Source organism: Oncorhynchus keta, chromosome 22 (genome assembly GCF_023373465.1).
Source record: "Oncorhynchus keta strain PuntledgeMale-10-30-2019 chromosome 22, Oket_V2, whole genome shotgun sequence".
In the NCBI taxonomy this organism is placed as follows: Eukaryota; Metazoa; Chordata; class Actinopteri; order Salmoniformes; family Salmonidae; genus Oncorhynchus; species Oncorhynchus keta.
In genome coordinates, this window is record NC_068442.1 from 48,736,415 (window position 1) to 48,759,376 (window position 22,962).

Sequence of the window (22,962 nt, forward strand, 5' to 3'; positions counted from 1 at the left end):
CACATAGTCCGTGACACTCACCTTTTCTCCTTGGTTCCTACGTCCACAAAGGACATCGAGGTCGATCTCTTCATTTCACCTGGATGATGAGAATGAACAAAATAAGCATTGAATATCAGATATAAGGGACTCCATTCAAATTCAATTGTTTATTAATGTTGAAAGCCAAAAGTTTGAAGTGATCTTGTTACCCGAGTTCCTAGGTTGAGGCCGGAGAGGCAGACTAGAGAGAGAGAGACATTTAGAAAATTAGATTGACAAATCATGAAAACTTAATGAAAGCTTTTTTTTTTTATTCTTTTTTTTTTAAAGCTTTGGCCCCCCATAGCTTGAGCAATATATAATGTATGTCCAACACAGAATAGCATTCCATATAAGTTTGTATAACATCTACCCAATATCCCCTGTAGTTGCTGTAACTTTTAACAGATAACCACATCAAAATAATCCAGGTCAGAAGAGCTTTGGTGAGCTGTATTGTACTGAACTGTAGTGAGCTGAACCGAGTTGTATTGAACTGAGCTGTACCGAGTTGTACTGAACTGTAGTGAGCTGAACCGAGTTGTATTGAACTGAGCTGAACCGAGTTGTATTGAACTGAGCTGAACCGAGTTGTATTGAACTGAGCTGAATTGAGTTGTATTGAACTGAGCTGTATTGAGCTGAGCTGAATTGAGCTGTATTGAACTGAGCTGAATTGAACTGAGCTGTATTGAACTGAGCTGTATTGAACTGAACTGAGCTGAATTGAACTGAACTGAGCTGAATTGAACTGAACTGAGCTGAATTGAACTGAACTGAACCGAGTTGTATTGAACTGAGCTGAACCGAGTTGTATTGAACTGAGCTGAATTGAGTTGTATTGAACTGAGCTGTATTGAGCTGAGCTGAATTGAGCTGTATTGAACTGAGCTGAATTGAACTGAGCTGTATTGAACTGAGCTGTATTGAACTGAACTGAGCTGAATTGAACTGAACTGAGCTGAATTGAACTGAACTGAGCTGAATTGAACTGAACTGAGCTGTATTGAACTGAACTGAGCAGTATTGAACTGAGCAGTATTGAACTGAGCAGTATTGAACTGAGCAGTATTGAACTGAGCAGTATTGAACTGAGCAGTATTGAACTGAGCCGTATTGAACTGAGCCGTATTGAACTGAGCCGTATTGAACTGAGCAGTATCGAACTGAGCAGTATCGAACTGAGCAGTATCGAACTGAGCAGTATCGAACTGAGCAGTATCGAACTGAGCAGTATCGAACTGAGCAGTATCGAACTGAGCAGTATCGAACTGAGCAGTATCGAACTGAGCAGTATTGAACTGAGCCGTATTGAACTGAGCCGTATTGAACTGAGCCGTATTGAACTGAGCCGTATTGAACTGAGCCGTATTGAACTGAGCCGTATTGAACTGAATTGAACTGAGCCGTATTGAACTGAATTGAACTGAGCTGTATTGAACTGAGCTGTATTGTATTGAACTGAGGTGAATGATACTGTATTGAACTGAGCTGAACTGTATTGAACTGAGCTGAATTGAACCTGAGCTGAACTGAATTGAACTGAGCTGAATTGAACTGAGCTGAACTGGGCTGTATTGAACTGAGCTGTATTGAACTGTACTGTACTCACCTAAGTAATAGAATGTGTGCTACTGCAGTTCTATTGTAGTTGTTCAGTCATTATTGTAAAATACAATATTTTCTTCATAATGACTAGTCTCTTCCCACAGTGGAGCATGCAGGGCACCTTGGGTCTGGCGAGAGAGACCAGACTTCTCACTAACCAAACGCAACATGTCAAGTGTTGGTCCCATGTTTCATGAGGTGAAATAAAAGATCCCAGAAATGTTCCATATGCACAAAAACTTATTTCTCTCAAATGATGTGCATAAATTTGTTTACATCTTTGTTAGTGAGCATCTCTCCTTTGTCAATATAATCCATCCGACTGACAGGTGTGGCATATCAAGAAATCGATTAAACAGCATGATCAATACACAGAGTTTTGAGGGAGCGTGCAATTGGAATGCTGACTGCAGGAATGTCCACCAAAGCTGTTGCCAGAGATTTGAATGTTCATTTCTCTACCATAAGCCGACTCCAAAGCCGTTTTAGAGAATTTGGCAGTACGTCCAACTAGCTACACAATCGCAAACCATGCGTAACCACGCCAGCCCAGGACCTCTAAATCCAGGTTATTCACCTGCGGGATCATCTGAGACCAGCCACCTGGACTGCTAATGAAACCGAGGAGAAACTGTCTGTATTAAAGCCCTTTTATGGGGGAAAACTCATTCTGATTGGCCTGGCTCCCAAGTGGGTGGGCCTACGCCCTCTAAGGCCCACCCATGGCTGCGCCACTGCCCATAGATGAGGGCCTAATTCATTTAAATTGACTGATTTCATTATGTGAACTGTAACTCAGTAAAATTGTTGAAATTACTGCATGTTACATTTACATACAGTACCAGTCAAAATATTGGACACCTACTCATTCATTTTTTAAAACTATTTTTCTACATTGTAGAATACTAGTGAAGACTTCAAAACCATCAAAATTACGCATATGGAATCATGTAGTAACCAAAAAAAGTGTTAAACTAATCTAAATCTATTTTATATTTGAGATTCTTCAAATAGCCACCCTTTGCCTTGATTACAGCGTTGCACACTCTTGGCATTCTCTCAACCAGCTTCACCTAGAATGCTTTTCCAACATGGTCTTGAAGGAGTTCCCACATATGCTGAGCACTTGTTGGCTTGCTTTTCCTTAACTCTGCGGTCCAACTCATCCCAAGCCATCTCAATTGGGTTGAAGTCGGGTGACTGTTGAGGCCATGTCATCTGATGCAACACTCCATCACACTCCTTCTTGGTCAAATAGCTCTTACACAGCCTGGAGGTATGTTTTGGGTCATTGTCCTGTTAAAAACTAAAAATGATAGTCCCATTAAGCGCAAAGAGTTGGATGGGGAGCTTTGCTGCACAGCTATTTTCAGGTTTCTCCAGAGATGTTCGATCGGGTTCAAATCCAGGCTCTGAATGGGCCACTCAAGGACATTCAGAGACTTGTCCCAAAGCCACTTCTGCGTTGTTGCTGTGTGCTTAGGGTTTTTGTCCTGTTGGAAGGTGAACATTTGCCCCAGTCGGAGGTCCTGAGCAGGTTTTCATCAAGGATATCTCTGTACTTTGCTCCATTAATCTTTGCCTCGATCCTGACTAGTCTCCCAATCCCTGCCACTGGAAAACATCCCCACAGAATGATGATGCCACCACAATGCTTCACCGTAAGGATGGTGCCAGGGTTCCTCAAGACGTGACCCTTGACATTCAAGCCAAATAGGTCAATATTGGTTTCAACAGACCAGAGAATCTTGTTTCTGGGAGTCCTTTAGGTGCCTTTTGGCAAATTCCAAGCGGGCTGTTATGTGCCTTTTACTGAGGAGTGGCTTCCGTCTGGCCACTCTACCATAAAGGCCTGATTGGTGGAGTGGTACAGAGATGGTTGTCCTTCTGGAAGGTTCTCCCATCTCCACAGAGGAACTCTGAAGCTCTGTCAGAGTGACCATCGGGTTCTTGGGCACCTCCATGACCAAGGCCATTCTTCATCGATTGCTCAGTTTGGTAGGGCCACCAGCTCTAGGAACAGTCTTGGTGGTTTCAAACGTCTTCCATTTAAGAATGATGGAGGCCACTGTGTTCTTGGGGACCTTCAATGCTGCAGAAATGTTTTGGTACCCTTCCCCAGATCTGTGCCTCGACACTATCCTGTCTCGGAGCTCTACAGACAATTCCTTCGACCTCATGGCTTGGTTTTTGCTCTGACATGCACTGTCATCTGTGGGACCTTATATAGACAGCTGTGTACCTTTCAAATCATGTCCAATGAATTGAATTTACCACAAGTGGACTCCAATCAAATTGTAGAAAAATCTCAAGGATGATCAATGGAAACAGGATGCACCTGAGGTCAATTTCGAGTCTCATAGCAAAGGGTCTGAATAAGGCTGTAACGTAACAAAATGTGGAAAAAGTCAAGGGGTCTGAATATTTTCCCGAAGGAACTATATATACTGTATTTGCCATTTAGCAGACACTTTTATCCAAAGCGACCTACAGTACACTCTTGGGAAAAAAAGGGTTCCAAAAGGGCTCTTTGGTTGTCCCAAAAGGAGAACCCTTTTTGGATCCAGGTAGAACTATTTTGGGTTCCATGTAGAACCTTCTGTGGAAAGGGTTCTACATCAAATTAAGTTGTATTTGTCACATGCGCCGAACACAACAGGTTAACCAACAATAAAATAACAATAAAGAGGCTATATACAAGGAGTACCGGAACCGGGTCAATGTGCAGGGGTATGAGTTAGTCGAGGTCATATGTACATGTAGGTAGAGGTAAAGTGACTGTTCATAGATAAATAACAGTGACTAGCAGCAGCGTATGTGAAGAGTGTGAAGGAATGTGAATGTACGTGTGTCGTCAATATGTGTGTGTGTGTGTGTGTGTGTGTGTGTGTACATCGAGCCTGAGCAAGAGAGTCAGTGCAAATAGTCCGGGTAGCCACTTGATTAACTGTTCAGCAGTCTTATGGCTTGGTGGTAGAAGCTGTTTAGAAGCCTCTTGGACCTAAACTTGGCGCTCCGGTACCGCTTGCCGTGCGGTACCAGAGAGAACAGTCTATGACTTGGGTGACAATTTTTAGGGCATTCCTCTGACACCACCTGGTATGGAGGTCCTGGATGGCAGGAAGCTCGGCCTGTACTGGGCCCTACACACTACCCTCTGTAGCGCCTTGCGGTCGGATGTTGAGCAGTTGCCATACCCGGCTGTGATGAAACCATCATGCTCTCGATGGTGCAGCTGTAGAACCTTTTGAGGATCTGAGTTCAAAATATCTTCAGCCTCCCAAGGGTTACTGCACTGTTGGAGCTACATCCACAATAACATCTGTTAAATATGTGTATGCGTCCAATAACATTTTATTTGAATAGGTGTTGTTAAGAGGGCACGACAACTGTCTTGGTGTGTTAATAATAAATACTTCTACCTGGAACCAAAAATAATTCTACAAAATAATTCTACCTGGAACCAAAAATAGTTCTACCTGGAACCAAAAATAGTTCTACCTGGAACCAAAAATAGTTCTACCTGGAACCAAAAATAGTTCTACCTGGAACCAAAAATAGTTCTACCTGGAACCAAAAATAATTCTACCTGGAACCAAAAATAGTTCTACCTGGAACCAAAAATAGTTCTACCTGGAACCAAAAATAGTTCTACCTGGAACCAAAAATAGTTCTACCTGGAACCAAAAATAGTTCTACCTGGAACCAAAAATAATTCTACCTGGAACCAAAAATAATTCTACCTGGAACCAAAAATAATTCTACCTGGAACCAAAAATAATTCTACCTGGAAACAATGGGGTTCTACCTGGAACCAAAAATAGTTCTACCTGGAACCAAACATAGTTCTACCTGGAACCAAAAATAGTTCTACCTGGAACCAAAAATAGTTCTACCTGGAACCAAAAATAGTTCTACCTGGAACCAAAAATAGTTCTACCTGGAACCAAAAATAGTTCTACCTGGAACCAAAAATAGTTCTACCTGGAACCAAAAATAGTTCTACCTGGAACCAAAAAGGGTTATTCAAATGGTTCTCCTATGAGAAGAGTGCAGTGTGTGAATACATCTTCTTATGGGTTCCCCCAGTGGGAATCAAACATGCTGTAACAACTGAGTCACACTGGACCATTAATGAATAACAAATAGTACCTGGGTGGTTCTGGGCTGGGCGGTCTCTCCATGAAGCTCTTCTTGGTGACATTGGAGATGGGAACGGAGGGAATGTTCCGCAACGATGTGAGGGCTGGCTCTGAAAACACAAACACCATAACTCTCATTAAAACAAATCCATAGAGCAGGAATGATTTCACTGGGATGTCTGAAAGTTTGACAAAAATAAATAAAAAATAAACTGTTCTGAAGTACGAAACACGATTTCCCCGTCTTACCTTCAGTATCCAGAACTCTTGGTTGTACAAAGGAGGGTTTCACCTCTTCAAACCAACAGAACAGCTCGGCCAGGAACACAAGGTAGTTATTCTGGAAAAGACCAAAACACAGACAGGATATGGGGTTGAGGCATGTAGTAAATAGAAAGAGCCCAACACCTGCCAAAATAACCCTGCAACATGAACTCGTTGAGAAAAGCATGACAATTCACAATTGTCAAATGTAGTATAGGTAGGGAGGTAGGCTAGTTGAGAACCTTTATTTAACCAGGTAGGCTAGTTGAGAACAAGTTCTCATTTACAACTGCGACCTGGCCAAGATAAAACAAAGCAGTGTGACACAGACAACAACACAGAGTTACACATGGAATAAACAATAAACAAGCCAATAACACAATAAACAAGTCAATGACACAGTAGAGAAAAGAAAGTCTATATACAGTGTGAGCAAAAGGCATGAGGAGGTAGGCAATAAATAGACCATAGGAGCGAATAATTACAATTTAGCAGATTATCACTGGAGTGATAAATGAGCAGATGATGATGTGCAAGTAGAGATACTGGTGTGCAAAAGAGCAGAAAAGTAAATGAATAAAAACAGTATGGGGATGAGGTAGGTAAATTGGGTGGTATTTACAGATGGACTATGTACAGCTGCAGCGATTGGTTAGCTGCTCAGATAGCTGATGTTTAAAGTTGGTGAGGGAAATGTAAGTCTTCAGCTTCAACTTTTGCAATTCGTTCCAATCACTGGCAGCAGAGAACTGTAAGGAAAGGCGGCCAAATGAGGTGTTGGCTTTGGGGATGGGTGTTGTTATCGTGACCAGTGAATTGAGATAAGGCGGAGCATTACCTAGCATAGACTTATAGATGACGTGGAGCCAGTGGGTCTGGCGACGAGTATGTAGCGAGGGCCAGCCGACTAGAGCATACAGGTCGCAGTGTTGGGTGGTATAGGGTGATTTGGTAACTAAATGGATGGCACTGTGATAAATCAATCACACTGAAAACAACAGTGTTGTTTTTATTATCTTCATATATCCCCAAGGGTCACGTTATATTTCTTTACAGTACAAGAGTGATCGTGATAACTTAATCTATCATTTAGATAATGACATGTGGTACTAATGGCACTCAAATATGCCTCAGTGAAAAAAAAAAATAATATGGACCAGCCTAGTTTCTGCTATTCTCCCGATGGGCACAGAACCAAATGAATAGGACCGTCTGTGGATGTGTATGGCCAGACCACCTGTACACAGAACCAAATTAATAGGACCGTCTGTGGATGTGTATGGTCAGACCACCTGTACACAGAACCAAATGAATAGGACCGTCTGTGGATGTGTATGGCCAGACCACCTGTACACAGAACCAAATGAATAGGACCGTCTGTGGATGTGTATGGTCAGACCACCTGTACACAGAACCAAATGAATAGGACCGTCTGTGGATGTGTATGGTCAGACCACCTGTACACAGAACCAAATGAATAGGACCGTCTGTGGATGTGTATGGCCAGACCACCTGTACACAGAACCAAATGAATAGGACCGTCTGTGGATGTGTATGGTCAGACCACCTGTACACAGAGATAGGAAAATCAACCAATCCTAGAAAAGGAATACAGGCCTGGTACACAGAGAGCTAGATGACCAATCATGGTGTGTTATTACAATTCCAAATGGAAGAAAACACACTGCAACAGGGAGGGACTACCTGCACTTGTCCAATAAGAGACACTCATTTCCATGTTCCATTGCATTTCATTTTGCTACAGTTTGCCCCAATGAACATGACCCAGGGTTTCCCAAGAACGTGTTGACTGTTCAGATATGACCTTGAGTATCCGCAATGTTCATCAGCTCAGTATGTATGTATGTATGTATGTATGTATGTATGTATGTATGTATGTATGTATGTATGTATGTATGTATGTATGTGTGTATGTATGTATGTATGTGTGTATGTATGTATGTATGTGTGTATGTATGTATGTATGTGTGTATATGTGTGTATATGTGTGTATGTATGTGTGTGTATGTATGTGTGTATGTGTGTATGTATGTGTGTATGTATGTGTGTATGTATGTATGTATGTATGTGTGTATGTATGTATGTATGTATGTATGTATGTATGTATGTATGTATGTGTGTATGTATGTATGTATGTATGTATGTATGTATGTATGTATGTATGTATGTATGTATGTATGTATGTATGTATGTATGTATGTATGCATGCATGTATGCATGTATGTATGTATGTATGTATGTATGTATGTATGTATGTATGTATGTATGTATGTATGTATGTATGTATGTATGTATGTGTAACATTTAGGTCATTTAGCAGACTTATCCCGAGCGACTTACAGTCGGTGCATTCAACTACGGTAGATACATAACCACATATATAGGGCTGTGAAGTAATTACATTTTGGATGATAGTAATTGGCCAGCCAAATGACAGCGGCCACCGTAAAACCCCCCCCAAAAAAAGAATTCGTTAAATTTTCTCCTCTCCTCCACTCCTGACTGACTGCATGTTCTGGAATTGAAATTGAATTAATATAATAGGCGTCCCCAATGATGGCATGATGGGTGGATTCGGGGGCCATTGCGAGTTTACCCACAGGCGCAAAGCAGGAAGTAAAATATGTGCTAAAATACGTGCTGTGATTTGTTGACTCAACTCAACTGACATCCGAAAAAAATACATTTCATTACATGAAAACGCACCAGTTAGCATCATTTGAATTAACATTCTACGTTACAATGGAAATGAACGCATCACAATACCAGGCAGTCATTGCGAGTGCAGCCATGAGTTTACCAGTCCAATGACCAGGGTTCTGGGTTCCTTCTGTAGCTCAGTTGGCAGAGCATTACATTTACATTTAAGTCATTTAGCAGACGCTCTTATCCAGAGCGACTTACAAATTGGACGCCAGGGTAGTGGGTTCGATTCCCGGGACCACCCATACGTAGAATGTATGCACACATGAATGTAAGTCGCTTTGGATAAAAGCGTCAGCTAAATGGCATATATTATTATATATTATATATATTATTATATATTATTAATATTATTATTATAGAGGAGATTCCCTTAAAACACACCACTTCAATACAGCTACGACGTTTCCGTAGCAGTTCAGGGTAACTCACACAGCAGATTAGGGATGAATTAACCATGTAGGTTAGGAGAATTAGGTTAAGGCATAATAAATACAACTAGTACTATTTTAAATGGAAACCGCGAGCAGGTTTTTGGCCAATGCAGAGCATAGCACATCTTGTTTTTACATTAGCCAATAATCTCTTCAACCAGCGATGCAAAACCAGAGCATCAGAATCACTTTGCTCAATATTACAAGGTGGTGATAGCCTCATAACAAACGTTATTAATATTAACGTTTAACTATTTGAATCTCTAATGAATCAGGACAGATTATACAGTAGCCAAAGCATTGAAAAACAACCAATCGGCCAGAACACCGACAAATACACAATTATCTAATGGCAAACTCTGTATACAGGTACCAACTGAACTACAGTAAACATGATCACAATGATTATGATTCATATATTGTCAACCAAGGTTAATCATTCAAAGTACATTGCTACTTCTGAACATAACAACACCCCCCCCCCAATAGCAATCTCTAATCCTATAACATACAGTATACAAAACAATATCAAGCATTTCTCAACTGCATGTAGTTTCTTCTGGCCTGCTGCACTATTTCTGTAGCCTGGTCCCAGATCTGTTTGTGCCATCTTGCCAATTCCTATGGTCCTTGTCACACCAGACTGATCTGGGACCAGGCTATAAATTATACAGCAGTTAGCTGCAGTAACCAGCCTACGTTCTCCAGGTCTGTCCAGCTACAGTAACCAGCCTACCTCCTCCAGGTCTGTACAGCTACAGTAACCAGCCTACCTCCTCCAGGTCTGTACAGCTACAGTAACCAGCCTACCTCCTCCAGGTCTGTCCAGCTACAGTAACCAGCCTACCTCCTCCAGGTCTGTCCAGCTACAGTAACCAGCCTACCTCCTCCAGGTCTGTCCAGCTACAGTAACCAGCCTACCTCCTCCAGGTCTGTCCAGCTACAGTAACCAGCCTACCTCCTCCAGGTCTGTCCAGCTACAGTAACCAGCCTACCTCCTCCAGGTCTGTCCAGCTACAGTAACCAGCATACCTCCTCCAGGTCTGTTGCAGAGGCCCTCTCATTAGATTGTGAAGTGATATCTCTCCTAACACACTCTCCAGTCAAAACAGCCAGTCTGTTCTGTCCCCCGGTTTCCTACTGATCTCCTACTCACAACACCGCAACCCTGTCGCCTGACAATACATCGACTCCGTTGCCAGATTGCCCTGTCACTCACTCACTGTTCAGTGGCGGGTTGCCAGATTGGCAGATTTCAGCGTGTCAGTCCATGTCTATGAAAAGAGCTCATTGGTTACCGAATGCAAACAATGTTGACGCTAAAAATGGAGGGATAATCTGTTTAGCAGGGACCACACTGGTAAACCCGACCCCTCGGTGGGCGCCCACACACAGGATACCAAAGAGCTGTGATGCCATTAAATCACAAAAAAAATCACTTACTGGAGCCAAAAAGAGGGTGATTAGACTACAGACCTGTGCGACTGATAGGAAGACAGAGAAACACAGCCCTCTTATCAGCCAATAGGTTAAAAGCAAGACAGTACCTTATAAAAACGGTCAAACGACAACCGACCTCCACAGAGAAAACTCATTATGTACCCTCAATAGATAGCAGCACAATTGTGATTAAGCTTGTTATTAACGTTAGACGATTGAAAATGTCTTACTCTTTTTCATTTTCAGTCTGCAGATGGCAATTTAGATCGGCAGTAAATTCATTAAATATAATGTGTGACTCAAAGTGAGGAGGTGATTTAGTACCAAGGCTTCTAATCATAAAAGAGACTTTCAACGCCTCTGTGTACCCAGAGATAAACCCAAAACAGCATGCCATTTACACACACACACACACACACACACACACACACACACACACACACACACACACACCCTCTCAAATGACTCCATGGGGCGGCAGGTAGCCTAGTGGTTAGAGGCAGGTAGCCTAGTGGTTAGAGGCAGGTAGCCTAGTGGTTAGAGGCAGGTAGCCTAGTGGTTAGAGGCAGGTAGCCTAGTGGTTAGAGGCAGGTAGCCTAGTGGTTAGAGGCAGGTAGCCTAGTGGTTAGAGCGTTGGGCCGGTAACCAAAAGGTTGCTGGATCGAATCCCTGAGCTGACAAGGTAAAAATCTGTCATTCAGCCCCTGAACAAGGCAGTTAACCCACTGTTCCCCGGTAGGCTGTCATTGTAAATAATGATTTGCCTTCAATAAAACAAATTTTAAAAAAGTAAAAAAGTGAATCATGGCCACAACGAATGGGATCATTAATTACATCATCATACTGCGACGCGGAACCTCTCTCAGCATGATGGGAACTGCACTGTTCTGGCGACTAGGGTGTGATGAGCCCACAGAAAACTGGGTCATCACACAACCAGCTTTGGATTCCACTGTCCTACAGTACAGAGCTGAGAATAGGTTTTGGAATATGGCCGCCGGGCCACCCAACATAGAACATTGACTTGAATGGGAATGTAGTTCTTGTAAATCAATTGTTATTGTGGTTAGCATAAACCCAATCCCAGTACCATGATAGATACAGTAGAACATGCCTTCTCAGTGTCAGTAAGTTCTGTTTTGCCTGGCTCGCAGCACTGAACCAAATTCCCTCCAAAGTGGATCTGATTCCAGATCTGATTCCAGATTCGACAGCAGTGTCTGTTTTTTTGTTGTAGTTGCAAAACACACCAACTTATAATATATTTTTTAAATTCCTAAATTCCTATTATTCAAATGTATTGATCACGTACATATTTTCAGAGATGTTATTACGGGTGTAGTGAAATGCTTTTTATTTTAACGTAAATATACTGTAAAAAATTGTTAGTCTAACGGGTCGTTCCACCCACGGCCACAGGAAGTAGAAGGCAGCCAGAAATGGCTGCCTTCTTGCAACCTTACCGTTAACTAGTCCAACGCAATAACGACCTGCCTCTCTCTCGTTGCACTCCACAAGGAGACTGCCTGTTACGCGAATGCAGTAAGCCAAGGTAAATTGCTAGCTAGCATGAAACTTATCTTATAAAAAACAATCAATCATAATCACTAGTTAACTACATACACATGGTTGATGATATTACTAGATATTATCTAGCGTGTCCTGCGTTGCATATACAGTGCCTTGCGAAAGTATTCGGCGCCCTTGAACTTTGCGACCTTTTGCCACATTTCAGGCTTCAAACAAAGATATAAAACTGTATTTTTTTGTGAAGAATCAACAACAAGTGGGACACAATCATGAAGTGCAACGACTTTTATTGGATATTTCAAACTTTTTTAACAAATCAAAAACTGAAAAATTGGGCGTGCAAAATTATTCAGCCCCTTTACTTTCAGTGCAGCAAACTCTCTCCAGAAGTTCAGTGAGGATCTCTGAATGATCCAATGTTGACCTAAATGACTAATGATGATAAATACAATCAACCTGTGTGTAATCAAGTCTCCGTATAAATGCATCTGCACTGTGATAGTCTCAGAGGTCCGTTAAAAGCGCAGAGAGCATCATGAAGAACAAGGAACACACCAGGCAGGTCCGAGATACTGTTGTGAAGAAGTTTAAAGCCGGATTTGGATACAAAAAGATTTCCCAAGCTTTAAACATCCCAAGGAGCACTGTGCAAGCGATAATATTGAAATGGAAGGAGTATCAGACCACTGCAAATATACCAAGACCTGGCCATCCCTCTAAACTTTCAGCTCATACAAGGAGAAGACTGATCAGAGATGCAGCCAAGAGGCCCATGATCACTCTGGATGAACTGCAGAGATCTACAGCTGAGGTGGGAGACTCTGTCCATAGGACAACAATCAGTCATATTGCACAAATCTGGCCTTTATGGAAGAGTGGCAAGAAGAAAGCCATTTCTTAAAGATATCCAGAAAAAGTGTTGTTTAAAGTTTGCCACAAGCCACCTGGGAGACATACCAAACATGTGGAAGAAGGTGCTCTGGTCAGATGAAACCAAAATTGAACTTTTTGGCAACAATGCAAAACGTTATGTTTGGCGTAAAAGCAACACAGCGCATCACCCTGAACACACCATCCCCACTGTCAAACATGGTGGTGGCAGCATCATGGTTTGGGCCTGCTTTTCTTCAGCAGGGACAGGGAAGATGGTTCAAATTGATGGGAAGATGGATGGAGCCAAATACAGGACCATTCTGGAAGAAAACCTGATGGAGTCTGCAAAAGACCCGAGACTGGGACAGAGATTTGTCTTCCAACAAGACAATGATCCAAAACATAAAGCAAAATCTACAATGGAATGGTTCAAAATAAACATATCCAGGTGTTAGAATGGCCAAGTCAAAGTCCAGACCTGAATCCAAATGAGAATCTGTGGAAAGAACTGAAAACTGCTGTTCACAAATGCTCTCCATCCAACCTCACTGAGCTCGAGCTGTTTTGCAAGGAGGAATGGGAAAAAATGTCAGTCTCTCGATGTGCAAAACTGATAGAGACATACCCCAAGCGACTTACAGCTGTAATCGCAGCAAAAGGTGGCGCTACAAAGTATTAACTTAAGGGGGCTGAATAATTTTGCACGCCCAATTTTTCAGTTTTTGATTTGTTAAAAAAAATTGAAATATCCAATAAATGTCGTTCCACTTCATGATTGTGTCCCAGTTGTTGTTGATTCTTCACAAAAAAATACAGTTTTATATCTTTATCTTTGAAGCCTGAAATGTGGCAAAAGGTCGCAGTTCAAGGGGGCCGAATACTTTCGTAAGGCACTGTAATCTGACTGACCATACAATTATCTGACTGTGCGGTGGTAGGCAGAAGCAGGCGCATAAACATTCATTCAAACAGCACTTTCGTGCGTTTTGCCAGCAGCTCTTCGTTGTGCGTCAAGCATTGCGCTGTTGATGACTTTAAGCCTATCAACTCCCGAGATGAGGCTCGTGTAACCAAAGTGAAATGGCTAGCTAGTTAGCGGGGTGAGCGCTAATAGCGTTTCAAACATCACTCGCTCTGAGACTTGGAGTAGTTGTTCCCCTTGCTCTGCATGGGTAACGCTGCTTCGAGGGTGGCTGTTGTCGTTGTGTTCCTGGTTCGAGCCCAGGGAGGAGCGAGGAGAGGGACGGATGGTATAATGTTACACTGGCAATACTAAAGTGCCTATAAGAACATCCAATAGTCAAAAGGTTAATGAAATACAAATGGTATAGAGAGAAATAGTCCTATAATTCCTATAATAACTACAACCTAAAACTTCTTACCTGGGAATATTGAAGACTCATGTTAAAAGGAACCACCAGCTTTCATATGTTCTCATGCTCTGAGCAAGGAACTTAAACGTTAGCTTTCTTACATGACACATATTGCAACAGCGTATTCATATCAGAGCCAGTACAGTACGGTAGCGATAACAGAGTATTCATATCAGAGCCAGCACAGTAAGGTAGCGATAACAGAGTATTCATATCAGAGCCAGTACAGTACGGTAGCGATAACAGAGTATTCATATCAGAGCCAGCACAGTAAGGTAGCGATAACAGAGTATTCATATCAGAGCCAGTACAGTAAGGTAGCGATAACAGGGTATTCATATCAGAGCCAGTACAGTAAGGTAGGGATAACAGAGTATTCATATCAGAGCCAGCACAGTAAGGTAGGGATAACAGAGTATTCATATCAGAGCCAGTACAGTAAGGTAGGGATAACAGAGTATTCATATCAGAGCCAGTACAGTAAGGTAGCGATAACAGAGTATTCATATCAGAGCCAGCACAGTAAGGTAGCGATAACAGAGTATTCATATCAGAGCCAACACAGTACGGTAGCGATAACAGAGTATTCATATCAGAGCCAACACAGTAAGGTAGCGATAACAGAGTATTCATATCAGAGCCAGCACAGTAATGTAGGGATAACAGAGTATTCATATCAGAGCCAGTACAGTAAGGTAGCGATAACAGAGTATTCATGAGTCAGGTGTACTACAGTGAATCATTTAAAAGCCGTTGCCACGTGGACTCACTTTGAGGGACGAGGAGACGTACACCATGTCCTCCAGGCTGAAGTGGCAGCAACGGTTCAGATGCTCCTGACAGAAGTCCTGCACCAGCTGTAGGTTGTACAGGCTGTCCGCCAGCGACATACACTCCTTCAGACAGATATCTGACAACGACAAAGACGGGTCTGAGAGACAAGTGCTGCACCAATCAACTTGGAAGTGGAATGTCTGTGATGACGAAGGCAGTTCATAATGCAGATGGATTTGTCCCTTCGTTGTCTGGGATTTTACCGATCAGGGATCAGGGTAATGGATGGTTTGCACAAGGTACTCAAGCCGTTGTCGTAGTGTAAACAGAATCTTTAAATCAATCATCACTGGTGGGGTTCAGTACAGAGCTGTGTGTGTGTCAGACTCAGTGAGGCCCCTGGAGAGGGTCATGTGTTGATCAGATCAAATGAATGTTTATTGGTCACAGTGAATCGCTGGCTTGTCAACTCTTCTCAACAATGCAGAAAAATAATAATATCAATCAAGAATGAAATGCACACACTCTCCCCCCTCTAACACACACACACACACACACACACACACACACACACACACACACACACACACTCTCCCCTCTCTAACACACACACTCTCCCCTCTCTAACACACACACACTCTCCCCTCTCTAACACACACACGCACACACTCTCCCCTCTCTAACACACACACACGCACACACACACACAGTCTCCCCTCTCTAACACCCCCCCACGGTCTGCCGTACTGTGTAGAGGTGTACCTTCCAGTCTGACTAGCTGTGGGCAGTAGAAGTGCAGCAGAGCGGCCAGGGCGCAGCCGTCTACGGTGTCCTTCAGCAGGTTATCGACAGGGGGGATCCAGGGCCCCTGCTGGGCAACAGTCTGCTGCTCCTTCCTGGAGCGAGTCTGGAGCGCCATGGGACGATACACACACGGAAAGACAAAGAAATACACAGACAGACATGTTGGAATCACCGTATAAAATGTGTCTCTCTCAGTGTAAGTTTGACATTATTCTGAAATTGTTTAATGCAGGGAGACTTGCATTAAAAGGGAGCGAGAGAGGGAGCGAGAGAGGGAGGGAAGGGAGCGAGAGAGGGAGGGAAGGGAGCGAGAGAGGGAGGGAGAGAGGGAGCGAGGGAGGGAGGGAAGGGAGGAGAGAGGGAGGGAGAGAGGGAGGGAAGGGAGCGAGAGAGGGAGGGAGGGAACGGAAGGGAGCGAGAGAGGGAAGGGAGCAAGAGAGGGAGGGAGGGAAGGGAGCGAGAGAGGGAGGGAGGGAGGGAAGGGAGCGAGAGAGGGAGGGAGGGAGGGAAGGGAGCGAGAGAGGGAGGGAGGGAGGGAAGGGAGCGAGAGAGGGAGGGAGGGAGGGAAGGGAGCGAGAGAGGGAGGGAGGGAGGGAGGGAAGGGAGCGAGAGAGGGAGGGAGGGAGGGAAGGGAGCGAGAGAGGGAGGGAGGGAGGGAAGGGAGCGAGAGAGGGAGGGAGGGAGGGAAGGGAGCGAGAGAGGGAGGGAGGGAAGGGAGCGAGAGAGGGAGGGAGGGAAGGGAGCGAGAGAGGGAGGGAGGGAAGGGAGCGAGAGAGGGAGGGAGAGAAGGGAGCGAGAGAGGGAGGGAGGGAGGGGAGCGAGAGAGGGAGGGGAGCGAGAGAGGGAGACTTGAAAATAAAAGAGAGCGACACACTATAGGAGCTCAGATGCAAAAATGTGTTTACCAACATTTCGACAGCCAAGCTGTCTTCATCAGGGTATATAATGTAGGGAGACACCATGACAATACTACATCTGACATCAAAAACAAGACATAATGTAATCATATCCAACAATATAAGAGACAAAAATCACCCTGCTTCAATCACATGTTCAGTAACCTCCTAATCTCCTAACCTAATTCAGGGAAACTTGGACGAGAACTTGAGTTAACTGCAAAAATAAAGCGTCACCAATAACTGCAATTACATGTTGACGTTCGTGTGTGGAATGATGACATTTACCATGGAGATAGCGGTGAGAGACAGTCCCTATGGAAACGGACAGATGGAGGGGGGCAGTGCTGGTCAGCTGACTTACAGGTACCAGTTTCATGTACCAATTTTATTTGGAGACTTCAGGAGCCGAGAGAGAGAGAGACATAAGATACAAGAGACACAGATAAGAGAAAGAGAGAGAGACATATGAGAGAGAGAAAGAGAGAGAGAGAGAGAGAGAGAGAGAGAGAGAAAGAGAGAGAGAGAGAGATGAGAGAGAGAAAGAGAGAGAGAAAGAGACCTAGAGAGAGAGAGAGAGAGAGAGAGAGAGAGAGAGATAGACAAGATAAAAGAGACAGATAAGAGACACAGAGAGAGAGAAAGAGAGAGAGAAAGAGACAGATGAGAGAGAGAGACCTAGAGAGAGAGAGAGATAGAGAGAAAGAGAGAGAAAGAGAGAGAAAGAGAGAGAGAGAAAGAGGGAGAGAGAGAAACAGATGAGAGAGAGAAACAGATGAGAGAGAGAAACAGATGAGAGACACAGAGAAAGAAACAGATAGACAAGAAGAGAGGTATAGTCCAGTCAGCATTAGACTTTGGGTCTGTTTTGCTGCCGAAGATGTCAAACAGAGGATCCTCTCATGTCAAAACAGACATCTTTCCTTGAGACAGCTAACTAGTACAGGACACACAGCAGAAACCAGGAGGATTTGAAGTCTAAATTATGACTGTTCTCCCAGTTGAAGAAACCGTGTTAGTAGAAGTGGATTTGGTTCCTGTATTACTGTGGACATTGCTTAGTGCCTTTAGTGGGATGGTCACTTTTATCAAATCAAATCCTATTGGTCACATACACATCGAACAGATGAGAGAGTGGGATGGTCACTTTTATCAAATCAAATGACATACACATCGAGACATTGCTTAGTGCCTTTAGTGGGATGGTCACTTTTATCAAATCAAATATTGGTCACATACACATCATCGTTAACAGAACTGACATTGCTTAGTGCCTTTAGTGGGATGGTCACTTTTAGTCACATACACATCATTAACAGATTACATTGCTTAGTGCCTTTAGTGGGATGGTCACTTTTATCAAATCAAATCCTATTGGTCACATACACATCATTAACAGATTACTGTGGACATTGCTGTGCCTTTAGTGGGATGGTCACTTTTATCAAATCAAATCCTATTGGTCACATACACATCATTAACAGATTACTGTGGACATTGCTTAGTGCCTTTAGTGGGATGGTCACTTTTATCAAATCAAATCCTATTGGTCAATACACATCATTAACAGATTACTGTGGACATTGCTTAGTGCCTTTAGTGGGATGGTCACTTTTATCAAATCAAATCCTATTGGTCACATACACATCATTAACAGATTACTGTGGACATTGCAGCCTTTAGATGGTCAATCAAATCAAATCCTATTGGTCACATACACATCATTAACAGAGGATTTGATTGTCTTAAATTTTAGTGGGACTGGTTCTCAAATCAAATCAGGTCACATACACATCATTAACAGATTACTGTGGACATTGCTTAGTGCCTTTAGTGGGATGGTCACTTTTATCAAATCAAATCCTATTGGTCACATACACATCATTAACAGATTACTGTGGACATTGCTTAGTGCCTTTAGTGGGATGGTCACTTTATCAAATCAAATCCTGGTCACATACACATCGAACAGATTACTGTGGACATTGCTTAGTGCCTTTAGTGGGATGGTCACTTTTATCAAATCAAATCAAATACACATCATTACTGGTCAGTGCCTTTAGTGGGATGGTCACTTTTATCAAATCATCAAATTACTGTGGACATTGCTTAGTGCCTTTAGTGGTCACTTTTATAACAGATTACTGTGGACATTGCTTAGTGCCTTTAGTGGGATGGTCACTTTTATCAAATCAAATCCTATTGGTCACATACACATCATTAACAGATTACTGTGGACATTGCTTAGTGCCTTTAGTGGGATGGTCACTTTTCAAATCAAATCCTGTCAAATCAAACAGATTACTGTGGACATTGCTTAGTGCCTTTAGTGGGATGGTCACTTTTATCAAATCAAATCATCACATTAACAGATTACTGTGGACATTGCTTAGTGCCTTTAGTGGGATGGTCACTTTTATCAAATCAAATCCTATTGGTCACATACACATCATTAACAGATTACTGTGGACATTGCTTAGTGCCTTTAGTGGGATGGTCACTTTTATCAAATCAAATCCTATTGGTCACATACACATCATTAACAGATTACTGTGCCTTTAGATGGTCATTTTATCAAATCAAATCCTATTGGTCACATACACATCGTTAACAGATTACTGTGGACATTGCTTAGTAGTGCCTTTAGTTACTGGGATGGTCACTTTTATCAAATCAAATCCTATTGGTCACATACACATCATTAACAGATTACTGTGGACATTGCTTAGTGCCTTTAGTGGGATGGTCACTTTTATCAAATCAAATCCTATTGGTCACATACACATCATTAACAGATTACTGTGGACATTGCTTAGTGCCTTTAGTGCCTTTTATCAAATCAAATCCTATTGGTCACATACACATCATTAACAGATTACTGTGGATTGGTCCTTTAGTGGGATGGTCACTTTTATCAAATCAAATCCTATTGGTCACATACACATCATTAACAGATTACTGTGGACATTGCTTAGTGCCTTTAGTGGGATGGTCACTTTTATCAAATCAAATCCTATTGGTCACATACACATCATTAACAGATTACTGTGGACATTGCTTAGTGCCTTTAGTGGGATGGTCACTTTTATCAAATCAAATCCTATTGGTCACATACACATCATTAACAGATTACTGTGGACATTGCTTAGTGCCTTTAGTGGGATGGTCACTTTTATCAAATCAAATCCTATTGGTCACATACACATCATTAACAGATTACTGTGGACATTGCTTAGTGCCTTTAGTGGGATGGTCACTTTTATCAAATCAAATCCTATTGGTCACATACACATCATTAGTTACTGTGGACATTGCTTAGTGCATACACATCAAATTAACAGATTACTGTGGACATTGCTTAGTGCCTTTAGTGGGATGGTCACTTTTATCAAATCAAATCCTATTGGTCACATACACATCATTAACAGATTACTGTGGACATTGCTTAGTGCCTTTAGTGGGATGGTCACTTTTATCAAATCAAATCCTATTGGTCACATACACATCATTAACAGATTACTGTGGACATTGCTTAGTGCCTTTAGTGGGATGGTCACTTTTATCAAATCAAATCCTATTGGTCACATACACATCATTAACAGATTACTGTGGACATTGCTTAGTGCCTTTAGTGGGATGGTCACTTTTATCAAATCAAATCCTATTGGTCACATACACATCATTAACAGATTACTGTGGACATTGCTTAGTGCCTTTAGTGGGATGGTCACTTTTATCAAATCAAATCCTATTGGTCACATACACATGGTTAGCAGATGTTATTGAGAGTGAAGTGAAATGCTCCTAGATCCGACAATGCATTTCTATAGTGAAATGGCGCCGGAGATGAAGGAAGGTTTTTTGGTTTTTGGTTTGTTTCTTTCCGCTGTTTGTAACTTTTTAATTAATGAATTAATTAATTAATTAACATATTTTGTACATAATGTTGTCGCTACCGTCTCTTATGACCGAAAATAACTTCTGGACATGAGAACTGCGATTACTCACCACGGACTGGCAGAATCCTTTTTCTCCTTTAACAAGTCTGACAAGCCCAGCCTGAATGGTATACTGCTTTCTCAGGAACAGGCCCAGATTCCCATCATTTATGTGAAGAGGAGGCGGAGAAAAAGGGGCCAGAGGGCGGGCTGCCTTCTGAGAATTTCGTAGGCGATTGAATAAACCCCCACTCACTTCCATTCTGCTAGCAAACGTGCAATCTTTGAACAATAAAATAGATGACCTACGCGGAAGATTAATCTACCAACGGGACATTCAAAACTGTGATATCTTATGCTTCACGGAGTCGTGGCTGAACGACAACATTATCAACATACAGCTGGCTGGTTATACACTGTATCGGCCAGATAGAACAGTGGCGTCTTGTAAGACAAGTGGGCGGCGGACAATGCATTTTTGTAAATAACAGCTGGTACACTAAGGAAGTTTCAAGGTTTTGCTCGCCTGAAGTAGAGTATCTCATGATAAGCTGTAGACCACAATATCTACCAAGAGAGTTTATCTGTATTTTTTGTAACTGTCTACATTCCACCACAGCATTGAATATTTTTATTTTTATTTTACTAGGAAAGTCCGTTAAGATCAAATTCTTATTTACAATGACAGCCTACTGGGGAACAGTGGGTTAACTGCCTTGTTCAGGGGCAGAACAACAGATTTTTACCTTGTCAGCTCGGGGATTCGATCTAGCAAAATTTCTGTTACTGGCCCAACACTACAACCACCACAACCACCTGCTGCCCCGACAAATGTGCTGTCTTCCGCCATAAGCAAACAAGAAAACGCTCATCAAGAGGCGGTGCTCCTAGTAGCCGGGAACTTTTGAATGCAGGGAAACTTAAATCTGTTTTACCAAATTTCTATCAGCATGTTAAATGTGCAACCTTTACACCACACACAGAGATGTGTTCATAGCTCTTCCTCGCCCTCCATTTGGCAAATCTGACAATAATTCTATCCCCCTGATTCCTGCTGACAAGCAGGAAGTACCAGTGACTTGGTCTATAAGTGGTCAGAGGAAGCAGATGCTAAGCTACAGGACAGTTTGACAGCACAGACCGGAATATGTTCCGTGATTCCTCTGATGGCATTGAGGAGTAACACCACATCAGTCACTGGCTTCATCAATGACGTCGTCCCCACAGTGACACACATATACTGAGGGACTTGTTCAGCTCCATCCATGGTGGTCTTGAAAAGCCTCCCTAAACCATGTTACTGATCAAAACCTAATTAGAAGTGATGGTTTGATGCTTTCAAACTAATTACATTTTCTGCTTTCAATTATGGTTGGCATGTCCCAGCAATGTCCGAGAAGGTTACAGGGCAGGGCTATGGAAGTCTATAGGGGAGGGCTACAGGGGAGGGCTACAGGGGAGGGCTATGGAAGGCTACAGGGCAGGGCTATGGAAGGCTACAGGGCAGGGCTATGGAAGGCTACAGGGCAGGGCTATGGAAGTCTATAGGGGAGGGCTACAGGGCAGGGCTACAGGGGAGGGCTAAGGGCTACTAGGGGAGGGCTATAGGGGAGGGCTATAGGGGAGGGCTACAGGGGAGGGCTACAGGGGAGGGCTACAGGGCAGGGCTACAGGGGAGGGCTACAGGGGAGGGCTATGGAAGTCTATAGGGCAGGGCTATAGGGGAGGGCTACAGGGGAGGGCTACAGGGGAGGGCTATGGAAGTCTATAAGGCAGGGCTATAGGGGAGGGCTACAGGGGAGTCTATAGGGCTAGGGCTATAGGGGGCAGGGCTACAGGGGAGGGCTAGGGGCTATAGGGGAGGGCTAGGGGAGGGCTACAGGGGAAGTCAGGGCTACAGGGCAGGGCTACAGGGCAGGGCTACAGGGGAGGGCTACAGGGGAGGGCTATAGGGCAGGGCTATAGGGGAGGGCTACAGGGCAGGGCTACAGGGCAGGGCTACAGGGCAGGGCTACAGGGCAGGGCTATAGGGGAGGGCTACAGGGGAGCGCTACAGGGCAGCGCTACAGACAGAGCTAGCCAAGACGACCACTAAAACCTCTTTAAAGAGCCCTTAGGCTTGGTCCTAATCCCAACCGTCC

At 43.2% G+C, this 22,962-nt stretch overlaps 1 protein-coding gene across 4 annotated transcripts in view; it reads right to left on the bottom strand.

The window, feature by feature from the left end:
• LOC118400698 (calmodulin-regulated spectrin-associated protein 2-like) overlaps window positions 1–22,962 on the bottom strand; it is a 102,779-nt gene that overhangs the window by 17,993 nt on the left and 61,824 nt on the right. For all 4 annotated transcript variants that reach the window (XM_052475426.1, XM_052475429.1, XM_052475428.1 and 1 more), the window contains 6 exons: window positions 15,946–16,090; window positions 15,180–15,319; window positions 6,021–6,111; window positions 5,782–5,881; window positions 192–223; window positions 22–79 (listed from right to left, as the gene is read on the bottom strand). In XM_052475426.1, the coding sequence (XP_052331386.1) occupies window positions 22–79; window positions 192–223; window positions 5,782–5,881; window positions 6,021–6,111; window positions 15,180–15,319; window positions 15,946–16,090 (566 nt within the window). The remainder of the gene's footprint in view (window positions 1–21; window positions 80–191; window positions 224–5,781; window positions 5,882–6,020; window positions 6,112–15,179; window positions 15,320–15,945; window positions 16,091–22,962) is intronic.